The sequence below is a fragment of the Oryctolagus cuniculus genome, chromosome 5 (genome assembly GCF_964237555.1).
Source record: "Oryctolagus cuniculus chromosome 5, mOryCun1.1, whole genome shotgun sequence".
In the NCBI taxonomy this organism is placed as follows: Eukaryota; Metazoa; Chordata; class Mammalia; order Lagomorpha; family Leporidae; genus Oryctolagus; species Oryctolagus cuniculus.
Genome location: NC_091436.1, coordinates 132,180,547 through 132,202,717, shown reverse-complemented (window position 1 = coordinate 132,202,717; position 22,171 = coordinate 132,180,547). Strand labels below are relative to the sequence as shown.

Sequence of the window (22,171 nt, the reverse complement as noted above, 5' to 3'; positions counted from 1 at the left end):
TATAGCAGAAGGTGCTGTTTTCTAACTGTTTATCATGTGCCAGGCACCAGCTTTTTTTTAACCATTTTATAGTTGAGATAGTTGAAGATCAGAGTGATTGAGCAGCTTGTCTCAGATCACACAGCTAAGTCACTTCAGAGCTGAGATGCCCCTGGGAGTGCTGTGGTTTGGGCACCAGCAGCCTGTAAGACCCCTGTCCCATCCCAGAGGATCTGGTGTGACCCCACATCACATCACCTGGCTCTGACTCTCTCTGGGCAGAGTGTGTTTGACGACTTGGACGGGGAGGAGATGAGGCGAGCTCGCACCCGGGCCAATCCCTACGAGATGATCCGAGGAGTCTTCTTCCTGAACAGGTTTGCTGGCCTCTCCTTCTCTCCTGACGTGCGCCGCTTTACCACAGCTTTCCATACGTCTCCTACTGAGTCTCGCTCTCCTGTCTTGCTTTGTTTCAGGGCTGCGATGAAGATGGCTAACATGGATTTTGTGTTTGATTGCATGTTTACAAATCCACGGGACTCTAATGGGGTGAGAATGAGATTCTGCTTCTGAATTCAGTGTTGAGTGGACTTACGTTTCAGTGACTCAGAAATTGCTCTTGGTTCAGTACTGGGGGAATGGTGGCAGGTGGTAGAGACAGCTTCTCAGAAGGGGTTCCACAGTGCTCCTGTGGTTCCAGGAATGCCCCAGTTAGGAGCTGTCCCCAGCGCTGCCAGCCCAGAGTCCCAGTCCCTGATGCATAGGTCTTGTTGCTCACTGTGGCTGAAGGTAGATGGGGCCTACAGCAGTGGAGAAAGGACATTCCTAGACAGAATCTAGGGCCCTAGCATCTGCAGGCCGAGGGAGCAGAGAAGTGAGGCCAAGAGTTAGAACCTGGCCACCCTCCTGCCTTTGTTAAACATACATTTATTTATCCAGTCCCTGCTTTGTGCCAGACACTGCCTGTATCATTTACAGTTAGGTAGATGTGATCCCTCTCCTTATGGCACTTAGTCTAGATGTTCTGGTGAATTTGAGAGCTAGAAGGGGTGCAGGACTGGTTGTATGTAAATCCTCTTTTGCTCATGGGAATTTGGAGGTCACCTGTCACCAAGAAGCTTCAGGCTTCTTCCTTCCTACCATGAATGAGGAAGGGCAAAAGGACAAGTGTAGTCCTTGTAGTCTTTTTTTGTGTGTGTGTGTGTGTGTGTGACAGGCAGAGTGGACAGTGAGAGAGAGAGAGACAGGGAGAAAGGTCTTCTTTTGCTGTTGGTTCACCCTTCAGTGGCCGCCATGGCTGGCACGCTGCGGCCGGCGCACCGCACTGATCTGAAGCCAGGAGCCAGGTGCTTCTTCTGGTCTCCCATGGGGTGCAGGGCCCAAGCACTTGGGCCATCCTCCACTGCCTTCCCGGGCCACAGCAGAGAGCTGGCCTGGAAGAGGGGCAACCGGGACAGAATCCAGCGCCCTGACTGGGACTAGAACCCGGTGTGCCGGCGCCGCAAGGCGGAGGATTAGCCTAGTGAGCCACGGCGCCGGCTTCAAGTGTAGTCTTTAAAGCAAGCTTATTTTCGATTTTGAAACTTGCGACATTGGATTTTGGTGTTTCTGTTATGAGATGGGAGTGCTCTGGGAAGTGGGATTTGAATGCTGAATGAAATGTGGGCATTTCAAGGCACATTTTCCCTAGTCTATTTCATTAAAATCGGTATCATGTCCGGAAGTCTAGTATCTCTTGTCGGGCTGTAAGGGGAAGGAACACAGCACTTAGGAAGCTGCTAGCATCATTTAAGATCATACTTTGGGCCTTCACTGCCTCATTTTGAAATAAGCCATGCTAAGCTGCCAGAGGTCTGGGCTAGAACCAGAAAGCTCTGGAGATCTGTTCCAGCTCCACGATCAGGATTTTAGACAGGGCTGCTTTCCCTCTGCTTCTCTGGACCAGCTTTGTGTAGGATCACGATTAAGAAGCTTTGGTCTTTCTCCAGAAGTGGTGGGGGGAAATGATGGTCTACTCTGCTGTATCTCGGTTCTCTGAACACAGACCTTCTGTCATCGTGGAGAATGAAGGGGACATTGCATTCTAGAATTCCCTTCAGGGCTTTAAAGCATTTTACCCAATCTTAGGAAGTTGTTTTCTCTAACAGTGACTGGGCAAGGAGTCAGCTACCCCCAAACCTGTTTCTGCCTCACTCCCTCTCGTCAGCCAGACCCTCTGATTATCTACCTTTTAAAGCAGCTTACTTTCCCAGCTCTTCCTGTTGCAGCCCCACCTGCCTAACTGCTTCTCCCATGCTGGCAGACCTGCGTATGGACCCTTCCAGTTTTCACTCATTTTTCTCTCCCAGGTCTCCCTCCCCATTTTCCAGTACCAGCAGGCAACACAGCACAGAAGGGCTCTTAGAATTAGCATCTTGAGAAAATTAGGTTGATATGATGTTGATTAAATTTTCTGTGCTCCAAATGATTTCCTTTAAACCTGCCTGGCAGAGGAGCTCTGTTAAACTGACGGGAAGTCACAGCGTCATTCTGGGCTTTTGAATGTAAATGCCTCCAGCAGCTGCTATCTGATTATTGTCTTTTGCTGTCCTGAAAATGAAGTAGGCACCAGGGTTATACCACTCGGGTTGAGGGTAGAGATGTTAGTTACATAGGAAAAGGCAGTGTGTTTGTAATGCTTCAGGCAGCTTCTTGACCTGAATTGATTGTTAGTGGCCACGGAGAATTGCCTATCAGAGATGTTTCCCTATACTCCACTCTGAAAAGTGATTTCTCTCGAGCCCATAGTGCTTTCTTCTCTCTTTTCATCTCCTTGTTTTCCCCTGAGGACCAGAATGACAGCCAAGCCCAGAAGGCTTCGTGTGTTTTTCAAGCAAGCAGAGATGCTAGAGCAGTCCCAGCAGAGGTGGGAGTGGTCAAAGCCCAGGCATATGCTCAGGTTTGCTAGGGTCTTAGTGGCTCTTGGATCGGATAAATTACAGACTAAGAGCAGAAAACCTTGAAGCTTAGAGGAGTATGCAGAGGGTGGGAGTGGGAAGGGAGACCCTGGGGTTCTTAAATAGGTCTCTGGTGCTGCAGGTTGTGATAAGAGGAGAAGAAGGACCAAAGCAGGAAAAGAAAGAGATTGCCAACAAAAATTGGAAGAGACAGGGAAGGAAGGGAATTTAGATCCTTGAGATACATGGGGGAATATTATAACTGTTACATTGTGTGAGGGATTTGTGTGCCTGAGGATGTTGTTGAGCTAAGAAAACATTGTGAAGTATAAGAAGATAAAAGCAGAATGTGGATCTTTAAGTTTCAGACCTAATTTGGAGAAAATTAGATGGCATTTACAGTGTGCACTGCATGCATGTACAGTAGTGTACTTGGCATTGGAAAGAGAAAAAGATGAAAAGGATGAGAGTTTTGAACATAATATCATCCTAGAATTTTTTGATGCTTCACGATATAGAAAGACCTTTGCCATAGGATATTTGTTTAATCCCACATCAGCCTTGAGAAATACCTGCATTTGTCTCCATTTACAGTTGGGGAAGCTTGAGCTTGAAGACTTAAATTTTGTGCTTGCCCTTGACTGCACTGCCAGCAAGCCGCAGAGCTGCAGACCTCAGCTGTCCTTTCTGTGAAAGACCTCCTGGCCAAGGCTGTGAAGGCTGCATGTCTTGCAGTCATAGAATGCTATTCTGTTTATGCCTCTTCACTCGGTCAGATTCTCATTGATTCAGTTCCTTCCTTCCCCTAGTTTTCCTTTGGATCAGCGGTTCAGCCACAGAGGCTGGAGCCTGGGGTGAAGGCATGGCGGGGCTGAGGAACACATGTCCCCTCTTCATAGTGAGCACAGGGCTTAAACTCACGACCCCCGCCTCATCACTGCTGTGCTGACTGGAAAACACTACGTGATGTTCTTGGTGAATGTCATTAGGTCATCGTTGTCATCTTTTTTTAGGGTTTACTTATTTGAAAGAGAGAGACAGAAACAGAGAGATCTTCCATCCACTGGTTCACTCCCCAGATGGCTGCAGCGGCCAGGGCTGGGCTAGGCCGGAGCCAGGGGCTTCATTTGGATCTTCCATGTGGGTGGAAGGGCCCGAGCACTTGGGACCATCTTCCACTGCTTTCCTAGGCCATTAGCAAGGAGCTGAAATGGAAGTGGAGCAGCTGGGACTCTAATTGACACCCATATAGGATGCTGGTGTTGCAGGCGGCAGGTTAACCCAACATGCCACAGCACCAGCCCCCATTAGATCTTCTTTTACATGCAAATTAACATAATCCAGAAGCACAAACAACTGCCATGTCAGGAACAAAAAATGATGGGGGGGAGTATTGAGAAACAACTGATGATAGACCCCAGCCTGCCTGGTCTAGGCTTGTAACTGGATAATGAGATTTATTTTTAGCTAAATTCACTTTCTCCAGAGGTTTTTCACTGTTTTATAAAGCTAGATAGCTATCATCAGAGGCCAATGGTACCTAGAAGTGATTGTGTTGTGAACCTTAGTATGTCTCTTCCTTTCTTTTTTTCTTCCTTTTTTTTTAGATTTATTTTATTTATTTGAAAGACAGAGTTACAGAGAGAGGTAGAGACAGAGAGAGAGGTCCTCCATTCACTGGTTCACTCCCTAGATGGCCACAACAGCCAGAGCTGCACAGATCCGAAGCCAGGAGCCAGGACCCTCTTCCAGGTTTCCCACGTGGGTGCAGGGGCCCAAGGACCTGGGCCATCCCAAGCCGCAACAGAGAGCTGGATCGGAAGAGGAGCAGCTGGGACTAGAACTGGTGCCCATATAGGGTGCCGGCACATCAGGCCAGGGTTTTAACCTGCTGTGCCACAGTGCTGGGCCCAATAGGTCTCTTTCTTTCTTAAAAGTGTTTCTCCTAAAGCTTTCTGACCTTTATCCCACAGTTGCAGACAAGCGCTCAGCCAACCAGATCTGTAATGAGGGAAGGCTGAGATCCTTGAGCCCCTTCCTGCAGATTCATCAAGGGTCCAGGGCAGCTGAGAGCACATCCTCTCGTTGTCAGCAGCGCAGACACTTAGTCCTCTCCACTGTGGAGGGCCAGTAGCAGCCCTCGCAGGGCACAGCCACCCCTAGCATTTGCTTAAGTGAGAAGTATAAACACACGCACTGGGCCAGTGCTGTGTTTAGCGTGCATTTGAGGTTGAGGATAAAGCTAAAATAGAATCAAGTCAAATTCAAATGGTTGGGGCTGGCACTGTGATGTAGTGGGTAAAGTCACTGCCTGCAGCACCAGCATACCATGTGGGCACTAGTTCAAGTCCCTGCTGCTCCACTTCTGATCCAGATCCCTGGTAATGTATCCAAGAAAGCAGAGGAAGATGGCCCAAGTGCTTGGGCCCCTTCGCCCACATGGGAGACCCTGAAGAAACTTCTGGCTTTGGATTAGCCCAGCTCTGGCCATTGTAGCCATTTAGAGAATGAACCAGTGGATAGAAGATTCCCTCCCCTGCTGTAAATCTGCTTTTCAAATAAATAAATCTTTTAAAAAATTCAAATGGTTATTGTCATCTAGTCAGTTTGGGAGTGGTTGGGTGCTGGAGTCTCTTTTTTTTTAAGATTTTATTTATTTTATTTGAGAAGTAGAGTTATAGACAGTGAGAGGGAGAGAGAGAGAAAGGTCTTCCTTCCGTTGGTTCACTCTTCAAATGGCTGCAACGGCTGGAACTGCACTGATAGGAGCCAGGAGCCAGGCGCTTCCTCCCGGTCTCCCACGTGGGTGCATGGGCCCAAGGTCTTGGGCCATCCTCCACTGCTCTCCCAGGCCATAGCAGAGAGTCTGATTGGAAGAGGAGCAACAGGGACTAGAACTAGCACCCATATGGGATGCCGGCACCACAGGCAGCAGATAAACCCACTGCACCATGGCGCCGGAACCATTATTATTTTTTTTTTTTTTAAGATTTATTTATTGACTTTGAAAGAGTTACACAGAGAAGGAGAGGCAGAGGGGGAGAGAGAGAGGTCTTCCATCTGCTGGTTCACTCCCCAGTTGACCACAATGGCTGGAGCTGTGCTGATCTGAAGCCAGGAGCCAGGAGCGTCCTCTGGGTCCTCCCATGCGGGTGCAGGGGTCCAGTGGTCTAGGCCATCTTTAGCTGCTTTCCCAGGCCACAGCAGAGAGCTGGATCAGAAGTGGAGCAGCTGGGTCTTGAACCGGTGACCATATGGAATGCCGGTACTGCAGGCAGTGGCCCCACCTGCCATGCCACAGTGCCAACCCCTGGAGTTTCATTTTAACACTGATGGTTTCTAGTTTTGATAGCCACCAGGGTTGTGCAAGGTGTTAACAAAACTGGAAACTGGATGAAGGATACAGGAACTCTATACTATCCTGGCAACTTTTATTTTAAAATTTATCCAAAATAGAAAATCAATTGGAAATAAAAGGTAGGTGAGCCAAGAGGCAGAGGAGAAAAGCGGAGAGACTGATGTGGAAAGGTAGGTTCGGGTGGCTGGAGGGATGGTGTTGAAGCCCCAGCCACACGGGAAGACCTGAGTCTAGCAGTCAGGCCTCCTGGATTCTGACGTTGCCTTGTTGCAGACTTACTGGAAACAGGTTATCTCGGGTCCTGGTGCCTCTTTTTCCCTATCCGTAATATGGGGCATACAGCATCTATTCTGCTCTGTAGAAGAGCAGAAGCTTGCAAGGAAAAGACTTTGAAAAATAAAGCACGCTTAAACACTCACAGTGATGTTTTTATTAGGAGTCTGAGCTCAGCCTGGTGTGTTTAGGGGTTGGGTTGGGCAGTTCCAGCAGATGATGGTTGCGGAGGGTTACGTTTTTTGTGGTCCTGGCAGGAAGTGTGCGTCATACTTGTTTAAAGGACTATTAGACTCCCACTGCCTCTTCTTCCTATTTCTCATTAGACCATCTTCTCCCCTTCTTCCCCGTTTCCTGCTTGCCTTTGCAGAAGCCTCTGGTAAAGGACCGGGACCCTGATCTCCTATACTTTGCTGATGTCTGTGCGGGCCCAGGTGGCTTCTCGGAGTATGTGCTGTGGAGGAAGAAGTGGCACGCAAAGGGCTTTGGGATGACTCTGAAGGGCCCTAATGACTTCAAGCTGGAGGACTTCTACTCGGCCTCCAGTGAACTCTTCGAGCCCTACTACGGTAGGGACACTGAGGAGAGCACTTGGTGGTATGAGGGTGGCCCTGTGGGGCGCTGCAGGTTGGAAGCAGCTGTTACCCACATGCCATGTTTTCTTCCCTCAGGCCCTGGGTCCAGGCTTCATTGACCCTGTTGTGAGAGCTGGTTCCCTCTAGACTGTCCTGGGTTTGCAGAATACAGGTTAAACACTCCACTAGGCTTACTCTCATTGAAGCCATATTAATCCCTCCTTCCAGGAGCATTCTTTTGTGGTGACAGGAGATAATGAAACTGCCTGATCCCTGGCTGAGAACTGGCAAGGTTATTAACAAATACACACCCCATGCCCATCTCCAGCCCTGTCACGGGTGCAGAATGCCCTGGGTACAGAGCTCAGCGGCTCTTCTCTATCTTGATTGTTGTGATTTATCTGCAAATCCTGGGTCCTTCCTTAACAGTCTTCAGTAAAAAATGGATGTTGATTCTCAAGTGTAGGTTCATTAAACACAACTGGGTCTTGAAGAGGAAGGCCCTCTGTTTCAGTTGCTAACCGTTAGCTGGTCAACTTTTGGATCTGGCCTAATACAGCAGGCCTTGTTCTTCCTCCTGGCCAATCACTCTTCAGTCAGCTGTATAGGATGGGTGCCGTGTCTCAAGAGTCCCGTAGTACCTCTGGTCATTGTCCCACAGAGCTTGTGTCCCAGCTTCTGGGACTACAAGGCAGGTAAGTGCCTTGTGACACTTGTGTCCTACCAGGTGAGCATGGGATCGATGGAGATGGAGATATCACCCGCCCAGAGAACATCAGTGCTTTTCGGAATTTTGTCCTGGATAATACAGATCGGAAAGGTGTCCACTTTCTGATGGCTGATGGGGTAGGTGACCTATGAGAGATTTGTTATTTCAGAGGTTTGGGAATTGTTTTTGGTTGGGTCTTTTAGCTACACCCAAAGAAGATAGCTCACTATTCAGAAAGGTAGGATTTACATTTCTATTCTTTTTCTACATATTTTCTATGATAATTTTGTAAAGACTGTGATGTTGTGGATTCTTTTGCTTGGAACAGGGTGGAACTTCTTAGCTCACTTCATCAAAGGGCTTTTTTGGCCATGAGGAATGATGAGACAAGGACCATTACCAAAACCAACTACAGGCAAAGCTGAAGAAGCATTAGTTCCTTGGTGTTGCTCGTGGTGAGAGCTGTCTATGTGTGGCCACTCCTAAGCCTGGCAGAGGCTCGACAGGCAACTCAGAGGCATCCCCAAACTCTGTCAGTGGCTGGGCTATGCTGCTTGAGGCACCCGGTAATCTGACACCGGAGGCAATGCTTCCTGCATTCCTTACAGAATGTGTGTACAGAGAGTGTGGCTGTTGCTCCAGGGTTATGTGGCTGCAGGAGAGAAAAGCCCCTGGAGCTTGTTGGGTGGCCTCTCAGGCAGCGGGTGAAGGAAGGGGGTCAGGATGGTGGCCCAGGATTGGAAGGTGCCCTGGCTCCCCAGAGCAGTGTGCAGAGCAGCAGACAGCAGGGAGCCAGGCTCGGGCCGGCTAGAAGGGAAGGCTGCTCCTGCCGAGTAGAAGGGGGTCTCAGTACTTGTGAGGTGCCCTTGCAGTCTGGGTTGCCCTGCTTTGACCCTGTGGAGGATTGCTCACCTGGGCTGCTTTTTATTTTTAACTTAGGAACAGACATGCATTTGGGGAAGTGTCTGTAAGTCTGAAAGACATTGCTAAACATTTTTAATTCTGAGTTAGCTCTACTTTTGTAGGACTGAGCCAGGAAGATTTGACCTGGCTAGGGTCAGCTTAATGAAGACTAGCCTCCATTTTTAGTTTGTTTTTTAATTGTAAAAAACACATAACAAAATTTATTAAGTTAATCATTTTTTTTAAAAGATTATTTATTTGAAAGGCAGAGCTAGAGGCAGAGAGAGAGAGGTCTTTTAACCACTGGTTCACTCCCCAGATGGCCGCAATGACTGGAGCTGGGCCGATCCAAAGCCTGGAGTGAGGAGCTTCTTCCAGGTCTCCCACACAGGTGCAGGGGTCCAAGGAGTTGGGCCATCTTCTGCTGCTTTCCTAGACCATAGCAGAGAGCGGGATTGGAATTGGAGTATCCGGGACTCAAATTGGTGCCCGTATGGGATGCCGGCACTGCAGGCAATGGCTTTACCTGCTACGCCACAGCACCGGCCCCTATCTTAATCATTTTTAAAGTTTTTTTTTTTTTTTTTTAAGATTTGTTTATTTATTTGAATGGCAGAGCAATAGAGAGATGGGGAGAAACAGAGAGAGAGATACATTCTGTTCACTGGTTCACTCCCCATATAGCTATAACAGCCAGGTCTAGGCCAGGCTGAAGCCTGGTCTCCCACATGGGTGCCAAGGGCCCCATCACTTGGACCATCTTCTGTTGCCTTCCCAGGCACATTAGCAGGAAGCTGGATTGGAAGTGGAGCAGTGGAGACTTGAATTGGCACTGCAATATGGGATCTGGCATCACAAGTAACTGCTATGCCACTTTAAGTTTTCTTTTTAAATTTTTTGTCTCTTTGAGATGCAGATAAAGAGAACTCCCATGCACTGATTCACTCCCCAAATGCATGTAACAGCCAGAGTTGAGCCAAGCTGAAGCCAGGAGCTGGTAACTCAATCCAGATCTCCTGTGTGGATGGCAAGGCCCCAGTTACCTGACCCATTATCTGCTTCTTTCCGGGGTACACATTAGCACGCATCTAGAATCAGAAATGGGATCATGACTTGAACCCAGGACTCCACTGTGGGATGTGGGTGTTCCAAGCAACATCTTAATTGCTAAGCAAACACTGTCCCCTAACAGTTTTTAAGTGCACACTGCAGTAGTGTTAAGTCTGTGCACATTGTTGTACAGCAGTTCTCCAGGGTTGTTATTGTTTGGTGCTTTTTTTTATTTTTTGCAGAACTGAAGCTCTATGCCCGTTGAACAACTCCCTGCCCCTTTGCAATCCCCTGGCCTCCTTTACTCCTTTTTCTTTTTTCCCAAAGAAACCATTTATTTAATGAGTACAAATTTCATAAGTATAACTTTAGGAATATAGTGATTCTTCCCATCATATGCACCCTCATTCCTACTCCCATCCCACTTCCCCCTCCCTCTCCCATACCCAGTCCCATTCTCCATTAAGAAAAAAAAAACCTGTTCTTCAACAGTCAAGACAAGTGCTGTTCAAGTCATTGCTTCTCAAAGTGTTCATTTCACTTCTACAGATTTCCTTTTAGGTGCTCTATTAGTTATCACAGATCAGGGAGAACCTATGGTATTTGTCTCTTTGGAACTGGCTTATTTCACTAAGTATGCTGTTTTCCAGATTCATCCATTTTGTTGTAAATAATTGGATTTCATTTTTTTTTACCACTGTGTAGTATTCCATAGAGTACAAATCCCATGATTTCTTTATCCAGTCTTCAGTTGACAGGCTTTTTTTTTTTTTTTTTTTTTTTTTTTTTTTTTTTTTTTTACAGGCAGAGTGGACAGTGAGAGAGACAGAGAGAAAGGTCTTCCTTTGCTGTTGGTTCACCCTCCAATGGCCGCCGCGGCCGGCGCATCGCACCTATCCGAAGGCAGGAGCCAGGTGCTTATCCTGGTCTCCCATGGGGTGCAGGGCCCAAGCATTTGGGCCATCCTCCACTGCACTCCCTGGCCACAGCAGAGAGCTGGCCTGGAAGAGGGGCAACTGGGACAGAATCTGGTGCCCTGACCGGGACTAGAACCTGGTGTGCCGGCTCCGCAAGGCGGAGGATTAGCCTACTGAGCCGTGGCGCCGGCCCAGTTGACAGGCATTTAGGTTGATTCCATGCCTTAGCTATTGTGAATTGAGCTGCAGTAAACATGGGGGTGCAGATAACTTTTATTTGCTGATTCATTTCCCTTGGGTAAATTCCCAGGAGTGGGATGGCTGGGTCATATGGTAGGTCTATATTCAGATTTCTGGGCCTCCTTTGCTTCTATGTAAGCTCGACCATCGGCTGTCTTCTCCGTGTTGGAATCTCACAAGGACAGAGACCACTCTAGGTATAGCAGCTCAGACATTCTTTGAGAAAACACCCTGGCCAGAGAGGCTGCCAGCTGGAGGAAAGAGGCTTCCTGGTCTTAGGACAGGGAAGGGGTGTCATAAGTACATCCTTGGCTGTCAGAGAGGGAGGTAACTGTGGCTGTCAGAGCTGTGTTCACTTTTCTCCTGTTTTCAGATTGGGGCCTGTCAGCGGTATGTGCAGTACTTAGTGAGCCTGAGCAGAATATTTCCACTGTATTCAGGGCATTTTAAGTCCTGTCCTGTGGCTGGCCCAGGAATAGCCAGTGTTTACCTGAGTTCTGCCTTACTCTGTCCTGGATGTCTCCCTGAATTTAAAAATGCTCACGAGCATCTCTTTGGAAAAGCAGACTTGGTTCCTTCCCCTGGGAGGGACAGAGCAGAGAAGTAGCCCTGGGCCGGTAGTGGGCCGGGGCCTCGGAACCTGTTGAGCCGTGTGACACTGCCGGAAGAGCTGCCCTGCGAAGCTGTGTGCTGGTCAGCTGGTAGAGGTCAGGAGAATACTTCAGGACCTCCTGATGGAGATGAGCTGGGGGTGCTTTGCTTACCGCTTCTCCTTCTCACCCCAACACTTGTGCTCTCATTTCAGGGTTTCTCGGTGGAGGGCCAGGAGAACCTGCAGGAGATCCTCAGCAAGCAGCTGCTGCTGTGCCAGTTCCTGATGGCACTGTCCGTGGTCCGCACAGGTGCCGTGTCCGCCCCCTCTGCAGGACCCCTTAGAGGCCCTGCTGGACAAGAGCATGTTCAGGGGTTGGCTGGGAAGTTAAAAAAAAAGAAAAAGAAATCTTCTTAGATCAGGTGTCTAAATAAGGAATTTAGGGAAGAAAGGTTTATGGAATCTCCAGAATGTTCTCCCAGGGTGATTCTCCCTGTTCTGACTTCTGATGAACCCAGGTGCTGGTTTCTTTTTTTTTTTTTTTTTTTTTTTTTTTTATTTTTTGACAGGCAGAGTGGACAGTGAGAGAGAGAGACAGAGAGGAAAGTCTTCCTTTGCCGTTGGTTCACCCTCCAATGGCCGCCGCGGCCGGCACGCTGCGGCCGGCGCACCGCGCTGATCCGATGGCAGGAGCCAGGTACTTATCCTGGTCTCCCATGGGGTGCAGGGCCCAAGCACCTGGGCCATCCTCCACTGCACTCCCTGGCCACAGCAGAGGGCTGGCCTGGAAGAGGGGCAACCGGGACAGAATCCGGCGCCCCGACCGGGACTAGAACCTGGTGTGCCGGCGCCGCTAGGCGGAGGATTAGCCTAGTGAGCCGTGGCGCCGGCCCAGGTGCTGGTTTCTTGACTTTGTCCTATTACCTCCCTGAGACTGGCTCAGTCAGCTCCTTGGAGAGTCTCACTGACTGTTCTTGATGTTTTCTCTCTAATCCAGGCGGCCACTTCATCTGTAAAACCTTTGACCTGTTCACACCATTTAGCGTGGGGCTCATCTACCTGCTGTACTGCTGCTTTGAACGAGTGTGCCTCTTCAAACCCGTTACTAGCCGTCCTGCCAACTCAGAGAGGTGAGGCCCTCCTTTGTCTTTCAGCCAGGATAGATAGCTGTGTGTCAGGACAGCAAGCCCTGGTGCATCTCCCTGGCATGAACTCTACACTGAAACGTTTCACCTTAAAGAAGTGATGAGAGAGAGAGAGAGTCAGGATACTTGGCTCTCAGTAGTCCTGTGATGTGCCAGCTCATCCTCACCTCCTCCACAAGCCTTATCTGCATGCGTATTTGGGGGATTTTTAGATTGCCCTGAGGAAAGGTGACCAATAATAAGGATACTTGGAGGGACAGGAATGAGGAAGGGGCAAGAGAACTGCCATCCAGAGGCACTGCTGGCATCCCAGGTGGACCCAGTACCTACACATGAGATGAAAGTACAGCCAATCAGAATTGCCAGATGGCTTGTAAAAACAGATTGCTGGGCTTTGCACTTGGGGAGTCTGAGTCACTAGGGCTGTAACTGAACAATTTGCCTCCCTAGGTGACAAGGATGCAGCCTGTCTGGTGCAGCGTGTTGGAAGCCACTGCCTCAGAGAGTAGAAACACAGCCTGACATAAAAGGGAAGGGTTTGAGGTCAACTTTGGCAGCACAGAGTCTGTGTATGCTGTTCTTTGTGCTCAGACTGAGAGTTGAACAGGGAAGCTGTTAGCTTTGTGACTCGGCAGGGGTTGGGAGGAAAGGCATGTGTGGTGTGGTGAGGAAGCCCTTGCTTAACGGAGTAACGGTGTCTCCTGCCAGGTATGTGGTGTGTAAGGGCCTGAAGGTGGGCATAGATGACGTTCGGGATTACCTCTTCTCGGTGAATATTAAGCTCAACCAGCTGCGAAACACCGATTCCGATGTCAACCTTGTGGTCCCCTTGGAGGTGATCAAAGGAGATCATGAATTTACTGACTACATGATACGGTCTAATGAGAGGTAAGCCAACCAGCTGTTTGTGCAGGGCCCCCTGGGGCACCAAGGAAGACCAGAGCATTAAGGACTAAATACAGTGACTGGTTCTTGCTATTACTTTGTCAACCCTGAAAATCGGTTACTGGGTTTGGTCCAGGGCTCCCCAGGAATTTGGAGACCTTTGGGATTCTCATCTTGCTCCCATGTCCTGTCATAAGGCCTATAGGTGGGTTTCTGGCTGGGAAAGGCGTTGTAGGCCTGCCCAAAGGCATCTGAATATGACTGTGAAAACCCCCAACAGCTTGTTCCCTGGAGGCACAGCGATGTCCATTTAATTGGTGCTGTTTGTAAAAGACCACCGCGGTTGTTGCTTTGTGAAAGGTGCCCTCTTTGGATGCAGAAGAGGGCTGGATAGCAGGTGTACAGACATGCTTTTGAAGTGACAAAGCTTTTACCAGTTCACGAGTTCCTTCAGATGGATAATCTGGATATTGGTTTTTATTACCTTCTTCAATTTGTTTGTCTTCCCCTTCCGCTCACCCATTAGTGGCAGTAATTTAAAGTTGTGACAGTTGATTCAGTTCTCAGTGAGCAGGCCTTAGAAAGATGGAGGGTTGTATGGTGGTAATGAATCAGTACCGAACAGGGTGTTCAAAAGGCCAATCACAAGTCTCCTGGAGAAGTTGGGACGTGTAGGTGGCCCTGGAGGAATGGTAGAAGGAGAGGAAATTTTTTTTTTTTAATTGAAAAGCAGAGACGAAGAGACAGATCTCCATCCTTTGGTTCACTCCCCAAATGGCCACGACAGCCAGGGCTAGGCCAGGTTGAAGCCAAGAACCAGGAATTCCATCCAGGTCTCCCACATGGGTGGTAGGGGCCCAAGTACTTGGGCCATCTTTTACTGCTTTCTCAGGCACATTAGCAGAGATCGGGATCAGAAGTGGAGCAGCTGGAACTCAAGCTGGTGCTTATTTGGGATGGTGGCATTGCAGGTGGCAGCTTAGCCTGCTGTGCCACAATGCTTGCTTTTCCCTGGTATTCCAGCATCCCATAGTATTTTAACTTTCCTCAGAACTGTTTCATAAACTCTCTCATCTTGTTAGTAATGCTAGGTACCAAGGTGCAGCAGACACTCAGTTTTAGCATGTTACAGGTCAGGAGACTAGCCAGGGAGCAGCCTAGAATCCACAAAGGTAGGGCTTTGCAGCACAGTGGGACCATGTACTCGTTTTGCTGAACCAGGCATCTGCTACAGATGCACATGGATGTATGGCAGAACTAAACTTTTTTTTAAGATTGATTTATGTGAAAGGCAGAGTTGAGAGAGAGAGAGAGAAAGAGGGAGGTGGGGGGAAGGAGGGAGGGGTCTTCCATCTGCTGGTTCACTCCCCCAAATGGCCACAACAGCCAGGCCATTTGGACCAAGCCAAAACCAGGAGCCAGGAATTTCATCTGGGTCTCCCATGTGGGTGGCAGGGGCCCTAGCACTTGAGCCATAACCTGCTGCTTCCCAGGTTCAGTGACACTAAGGATGTTCGCGTTGTATAGCCATCAACACTATTTCCATAATGCTTTCATCATCTTAAACAGGAACTCTGCCAATTAAGCAGTGATTCTCCAATTTCCCCTTCTCCCAGACCCTGCTTACCTCTTTTGGACTTTCTGTGTTTGAATTTGCTTATTCTCTCATATAAAAGAATCTTACAGTAATTTTACTATTGTATTTAGCTTATATTTAGCAGATAAATCATGCTGTAGCAATTATAATTCTATTCCTTTTTAAAAGTGAATAATATTTCATTGTGTGTATATGTGCTGCATTTTGCTTATCCATTGATTTTTTTTTAAAGGGTTTATTTCTTTATTTGAAAGGTAGAGTTACAGACAGTGAGAGAGAGAGAGAGAGAGAGAGAGAGAGAGAGAAAGGTCTTCCTTCCATTGGTTCACTCCCTAAATGGCCACAACGGCCTGAGCTGCGCCAATCCGAAGCCAGGAGCCAGGAGCTTCTTCCTGGTCTCCCATGTGGGTGCAGGGGCCCAAGGAGTTGGGCCATCTTCTGCTTTCCCAGAAGATAGCAGAGAGCTGGATTGGAAGAGGAGCAGTTGGGACTAGAACCAGCGCCCATATGGGATGCTGGCACCGCAGGCAGGGGATTAACCAAGTGAGCCACGGCGCCAGCCCCCTATTGATGGATGTTTAGGTTGGTTTTCACCTTACAGCTGTTGTGAATAATAGTGCTGTGAACAATGGTGTGTAAATACCTGCTTGAGTTCCTGTTTTCAGTTCTGTTGAGGTATATCTAGAAGTGGAATTCCTGGATCATGTAGCTTTATTGTTTTTTAGGAACCACTGTATTTTCCACAGTGACTGCAGCAGCAGTAATACACAAGGGTTCAAATTTCAGGGGCCAGTGTTTTGGAGCAGTGGGTTAAGCCACCCCTGCAGTTCCAGCATCCCATATGAGCACTAGTTTGAGTCCCAGCTGCTCTGCTTCCACTCCAGCTCTGTACTAATGTGCCTGGGAAGGCAGTGGACGATGGCCCAAGTACTTGAGCCCCCTTCCGCCCACATAGGAGATCTAGATGGAGTTCTGGGCTCCTGGCTTCTGCCTGTCCCAGGCCCAGCTGTTGCAGGCATTTGGGGAGTGAACCAGTGGATGGCAGGTCTCTTTCTGTGTCTTCCTCTCTTTTTCTGTCACTCTGCCTTTTTTTTTTTTTTTTTTTTTTTTTTGGACAGGCAGAGTTAGAGAGAGGGGCAGAGAGAAAGGTCTTCCTTTTCCGTTGGTTCACCCCCCAAAATGGCCACTACTGCTGGCACGCTGTGCTGATCCGAAGCTAGGAACCAGGCGCTTCCTTCTCGTCTCCCATGCGGGTGCAGGGCCCAAGCACCCGGGCCATCCTCCACTGCCTTCCCAGGCCACAGCAGAGAGCTGGACTGGAAGAAGAGCAGCTGGGACAGAACCTGGCGCCCCAACCAGGACTAGAACCCGGGTGCCGGTGCTGCAGGCGGAGGATTAGCCAAGTGAGCCGCGGTGCTGGCCCACTCTGCCGTTCAAATAAATAAAATCCTGCTTTTTTTAGAGTTCATATTTCTGTACACTCTGACATTTGTTATTTTCCAATTTTTATGATAGACATCCTAATATATATGAAGTAGTATCTAATTGAGGTTTTGATTTGCATTTCTCTGACTAGTGATACTGAGCATCTGTTCATGTGATTATGGGCCATTTGTATCTCTTTGGAGAAATGTGTATTCAAATCTTTTGTCCATTTTTTAATATTGCATTGAGTAATGGTAGTTCATTATGCTTTCTGGATATTACTCCTTATCAGATTTAAATTTCAAAATATTAACTCTCTGTGATTTTTTTCACTGTTTATTGTGTCCTTTGCTGCACACAGAAGTTTTCAGTTTTGATGTGGTCCAGTTTACCTATTTTTTGTTATTGCTTGAGCTTTTGGTATCATATCCATGAAATCATTACTATGTCATAAAGCTTTTCCCTTATATTATATTCTAAGAGTTCTATAGTTTGAGCTCTTACATTTATGTTTCTATCCATTTTGAGTTAACTTTTGTGTATTGGATTAGATCCAACTTCACGCTTCTGCATATGAATATCCAGTTTTCCCAGCACTGTTTGTTGAAAAGACTGTCCTTTCTCCACTGAATGGTCCTGCACCTTTAATGAAAATCATTTGACCATATGCATAAGAGTCTTTCTGGGCTCTCTGTTCCATTGGCTAAGGTCACACTGCTTTGTTTACTATAGCTTTGTAGTAAGTTCTGAAATTGAAAAGTATGGATCCTTCAACTTTACTTGTCATTTTCAGTGTTCTTTTGGCTATTTGGGGTCCGCTGAGATTCCATATGAATTATAGGCTGGATTTTTCTGTTTTTTGCAAAAACCACTTTTGGAATTTCATAGATTAAAATGTATGTTACTTTAGACAGTATTGTCATCTTTTTTTGGTGGGGGAGGGAGCAGCTTCCTCCAGGTCTCCTACATGGGTGCGGGGGCCCAAGCACTTGGGCCATCTTCTGCTGCTTTCCTAGGTGCATTAGCAGGGAGCTGGATTGGAAGTGGAACAGCTGGGACTTGAACTGGCGCCCATTTGGGATGGGCCATATGCAGTGGGCACATTGCAGGCGGCGGCTTTACCCGCTATGCCACAATGCCAGTCCCTTGTATTGTCATCTTAATGAGTCTTCCAGTTTCTGAACACTGGGTGTTTCCATTTATTTATGTCTTCCTTCTTTCAAGCAGTGTTTTGTGGTTTTCAGTTACAAGTCTTTCACATCCTTGGTTCAATTGATCCATAAGTATTTTATCCTTTTCTTTTTGTTAATGTAATTTTACTTGAAAGTCAGAGTTACACAGTGAGAGGAGCGGCAGAGAGACAGAGGTCTTCCATTCGCTGGTTCACTCCCCAGTTGGCTGCAACGGCCAGAGCTGCGCCTATCTGGAGCCAGGAACTTCTTTCCGGTCTCCCACATGGCAGGAGGGGCCCAAGGACTTGGACAGTCTTCATTGCTTTTCCTGGCCCATTAGCAGAGAGCTAGATCAGAAGTGAAGTACTTGGGACTTGAACCGATGCCTGTATGGGATGCCGGTACTGCAGGCCAGGGCTTTAACTTGCTGCGCCACAGTGCCAGCCCCTACAATTGACTTTTTTTTTTTTTTTTTAAAGATTTATGTATTTATTTGAAAGTCAGAGTTACACAGAGAGAAGGAGACGCAGAGAGAAAGTCTTCCATCCAGTGGTTAATGCCCTAGTTGGCCGCAGTGGCCGGAGCCAGGAGCCAAGAGCCAGGAGCCTCCTCCGGGTCTCCCACGCGGGTGCTGGGGCCTGAGGACTTGGGCCATCTTCTACTGGGACTGGAACAGCAGGGACTAGAACCAGCGCCCATATGGGATGCCGGCACTGCAGGCGGCGGCTTTACCCACTATGCCACAGTACCAGCCCCATACAGTTGAGTTTTGTATATTGCCTGTATCCTGTGAGAATGCTTGATTTACTTATAAATGCTAGTAGATTTTGGCAGGTTCCTTAAGATTTTTTACATGCCGAATCATGAAGAAAAAGATAGTTCACTCTTCTTTCCAATTTCTTTGTCTTGCCTTTCTTTTCTTGTCTTATGGCACTGATTGTTCCTCCAGTATAATACTGAGTTGATGACATCAACCATCTTGCCTTGTTCCTCTTTTTTTTAATTTATTTTTTTATTTTTTGACAGGCAGAGGTAGACAGAGAGCGAGAGAGAGAAAGAGAGAGAAAGAAAGAAAGGTCTTCCTTTTTCCGTTGGTTTACCCCCCAAGTGGCTGTTGTGGCTGGCGTGCTGCGGCTGGCGCGCTGCGCGGATCCGAAGCCAGGAGCCAGGTGCCTCATCCTGGTCTCCCATGCAGGTGCAGGGCCCAAGCACTTGGGCCAGCCTCCACTTCACTCCAGGCCACAGCAGAGAGCTGGACTGGAAGAGGAGCAACTGGGACAGAATCCCGTGCTCCGACCGGGACTAGAACCCAGGGTGCTGGTGCCACAGGTGGAGGATTAGCCTATTGAGCCGCGGTGCCAGCCCTTACTCCTCATTTTTTAGTGTGCATGTTCAACCATGAAGTATTATGCTAGCTATATAGTTTTTTGTGGATGTCCTCTATCAAGACAACTTTTCTTTTATTCCTAGTTTGCTGGAAATTTTTGATCATGAATAGATGTTTAACCTTGTTAAATATTTCTGTTGTATCTATAGAAATTTTCTTTTTTAGAGATTTATTTATTTATTTGAAAGGCACAGTTATAGAGAGAGAGACAGAAGGAGAGACAGAGAGTGATCTTCTATCAGCTGGTTTACTTCCCAGATGACCTCAAAAGCCTGGACTGGATCAGGCCAAAGCCAGGAGCTTCCTCTGGGACTCCCACGTGGGTGCAGGAGTCCAAGCACCTGGACCATCCTCTGTTGCTTTCCCAGGCCATCAGCAGAGATCTAGATCGGAAATAGAGCAGCTGGGACTCAATCCGGTGCCCATAAGGGACTCCAGCATGGCAGGCAGCAGCTTTAACCTGCTGAGCCACAGCGCCAGGCCCAGAAATTTAATCATGTAGGATGTTAGTTCCTAATTCTATATTCATCTGAAGTCTTTGGTAGTAGTATCAGGGTTAGGCTGTTTTTATAAAATGATTTAGAAAGTGTTTCCTATTTTTATTTTCTGAAACAATTTATATAAGATTGGCAGTTAATATTTTTTTTTTTTTTTTTTTGACAGGCAGAGTGGACAGTGAGAGAGAGAGACAGAGAGAAAGGTCTTCCTTTGCCGTTGGTTCACCCTCCAATGGCCGCTGCGGCCGGCGCGCTGCGGCCGGCGCACCGCGCTGATCCGATGGCAGGAGCCAGGAGCCAGGTGCTTTTCCTGGTCTCCCATGGGGTGCAGGGCCCAAGCACCTGGGCCATCCTCCACTGCACTCCCTGGCCACAGCAGAGGGCTGGCCTGGAAGAGGGGCAACCGGGACAGAATCCGGCGCCCCGACCGGGACTAGAACCTGGTGTGCCGGCGCTGCTAGGCGGAGGATTAGCCTAGTGAGCCGCGGCGCCGGCCGGCAGTTAATATTTTTTAAATCATTGATAGTGGAGCCATTTGAGCCTGGAGTTTCTGTTTTGAGAAATTTTAAAATTCAATGTCTTGGGGTAGATATTTGGCACAGCGGTTTAGACACTGCTTGGGACACCACATCTCACATCAGAGTGCCTGGTGCAAGTCTCGGCTGCGTGCTCGATGGCAGCCTGGGAGGGCCGCAGCAGATGATCCAGCACTTGGGCCCCTGCCACCCATGTGGGAGACACAGATGGAGCTCCAGGCCTCCTAACTTTGGCCTTGCCCAGCCCTAGCCATTGCAGCCATCTCAGGAGTGAACCAGTAGATGAAAGATTCTCTCTCTCTCTCTCTTTTACTCTACCTTTCAAATAAAATATTAAAAAAAAATACAGGTACTGGGGCTGGTGTTGTGGCACAGTGGGTTGAGCTATGCTTGTGATCCCAGCATCTCATAGTGGATCATCAGTTTGGGTTCCACCTTATATCTGCTTCTGATCCAGCTCGCTGCTAACTTGCCAGGGAAAGCAGCAGATGATGGCCCAAGTGCTTGGACCCCTGCACTCACTTGGGAGACCTCGCTGGAGCTCTGGGCTCCTGGCTTCAGCCTGGCCTAGCACCAGCCATTTTTGTGACTATTTGGGGAGTGAACCAGAGGATGGAAAATCTGTTTCTCTCTCTATTGCTCTACCTTTCAAAGAAAAATAAAAATCTTTAAGTAAAACAGAAGTTACTTTATCTTTGCTCAAATTCTCCATCTTTTTGTGTGTATTGCCTGCCTTTTCCAGTAGATCTTTTAACATGTTTATCACTATCTAAAGGCCCCATCCAGACTTTCAGTGTTTCAGCCATCTCTGGGTCTTGTTCTATTGGGCCGTTTGCCGCCATCATTGTGTCACATTTTCTTGCTTTGTATGCCTCCTAACTTTTTATTCAATGCAAGATGTTATGTGTAATAGGGAAGAATAAAAAAGAAAGGGCAGCTATCAATATGAATGGGTTCAGCCAGCTTAGTATGTAATTGAACTGCAACTAGGATTTGTTGTTGCTTTAATTACAATATTTGTCACTGGTTTCAAATTATTATTATTTTAAAGATTTACTTTATTTATTTGAAAGAGTTACAGAGAGAGGGAGAGAGAGAGAGAGGTCTTACATCCAGTGGTTCACTCTCCAGAAGGTCGCAACAGCCGGAGCTGTGCTAATCCGAAGCCAGGAGCCTCTTCCGGGTCTCCATGTGGGTGCAGGGGCCCAAGGACTTGGGCCATCTTCTACTGCCATCCCAGGTCATAGCAGAGAGCTAGATTGGAAGAGGAGCAGCTGGGACTAGAACCAGCACCCATATGGGATGTTGGCGCTTCAGGCCAGGGCTTTAACCTGCTGCACCACCGTGCCGGCCCCTGATTTCAAATTATGTAAAGGTAGAATCAAAAGCTTTCTCTTCAGTAGGACTTGGGATTGAGTGTCTAGAGGGTTCGACATGATTCTTTCCCTCTGCCCTTAGCCTCCGGTGGGCTCCATAGAACTGCACCTTGGAGTGGCCCTCTCTCAACCACTCAGCCTATTCCCTAAATATAGATGGCCGTAGCTCTGGTTATGTCCTGATGTCATGTGGCTGTCTTGTGTGGAAATCCTTCTGAGATCAAACCATTTCTTTCTCTACTAGCCATTGTAGTCTGCAGATCAAAGCTCTGGCCAAAATCCACGCCTTTGTTCAAGACACGTAAGTGTTGCCTCCTTTTCTGAATTCACCTATTTCAAGGGAAGATTTGTTTGCTCTTCCCCAAAGCTCTATTTATTTCATTGCAACAACACACACGTGGACTGTGAAGGATGTCACAGAAGCCTATGGTGTGAACTGGTCCTCAGAGACTATAAGTCGCCATTGGGCAAATAACCAGGAAAAGGAGACAGGAAGAGTTCCTAGCAGTGCCTCAGAGTCAGCAGCATGGCACAAGTGAAACACAGTGTTCAGGCGACAGAGTAAGGGGTGGGCAGGGAGAACCTCCGGTGGGGGTGACCAGGAGTTGTGGCAGCTGCA

The 22,171-nt window shown here is 48.0% G+C and overlaps 1 protein-coding gene and 1 long non-coding RNA gene across 4 annotated transcripts in view; one reads left to right on the top strand and one right to left on the bottom strand.

The window, feature by feature from the left end:
* CMTR1 (cap methyltransferase 1) overlaps window positions 1–22,171 on the top strand; it is a 49,244-nt gene that overhangs the window by 18,168 nt on the left and 8,905 nt on the right. For 2 of the 3 annotated variants that reach the window (XM_051854781.2, XM_051854780.2), the window contains exons 7-14: window positions 262–356; window positions 456–528; window positions 6,917–7,115; window positions 7,849–7,967; window positions 11,746–11,842; window positions 12,530–12,662; window positions 13,386–13,565; window positions 21,797–21,853. In XM_051854781.2, the coding sequence (XP_051710741.1) occupies window positions 262–356; window positions 456–528; window positions 6,917–7,115; window positions 7,849–7,967; window positions 11,746–11,842; window positions 12,530–12,662; window positions 13,386–13,565; window positions 21,797–21,853 (953 nt within the window). The remainder of the gene's footprint in view (window positions 1–261; window positions 357–455; window positions 529–6,916; window positions 7,116–7,848; window positions 7,968–11,745; window positions 11,843–12,529; window positions 12,663–13,385; window positions 13,566–21,796; window positions 21,854–22,171) is intronic. The other variant, XM_051854782.2, reaches the window with a different exon arrangement.
* LOC138849668 (uncharacterized) lies at window positions 8,954–14,243 on the bottom strand. The gene is made up of 3 exons (XR_011388690.1): window positions 14,047–14,243; window positions 11,705–11,911; window positions 8,954–9,165 (listed from the first exon to the last, which is right to left on the bottom strand). It is a non-coding gene; the product is annotated as an uncharacterized lncRNA (long non-coding RNA).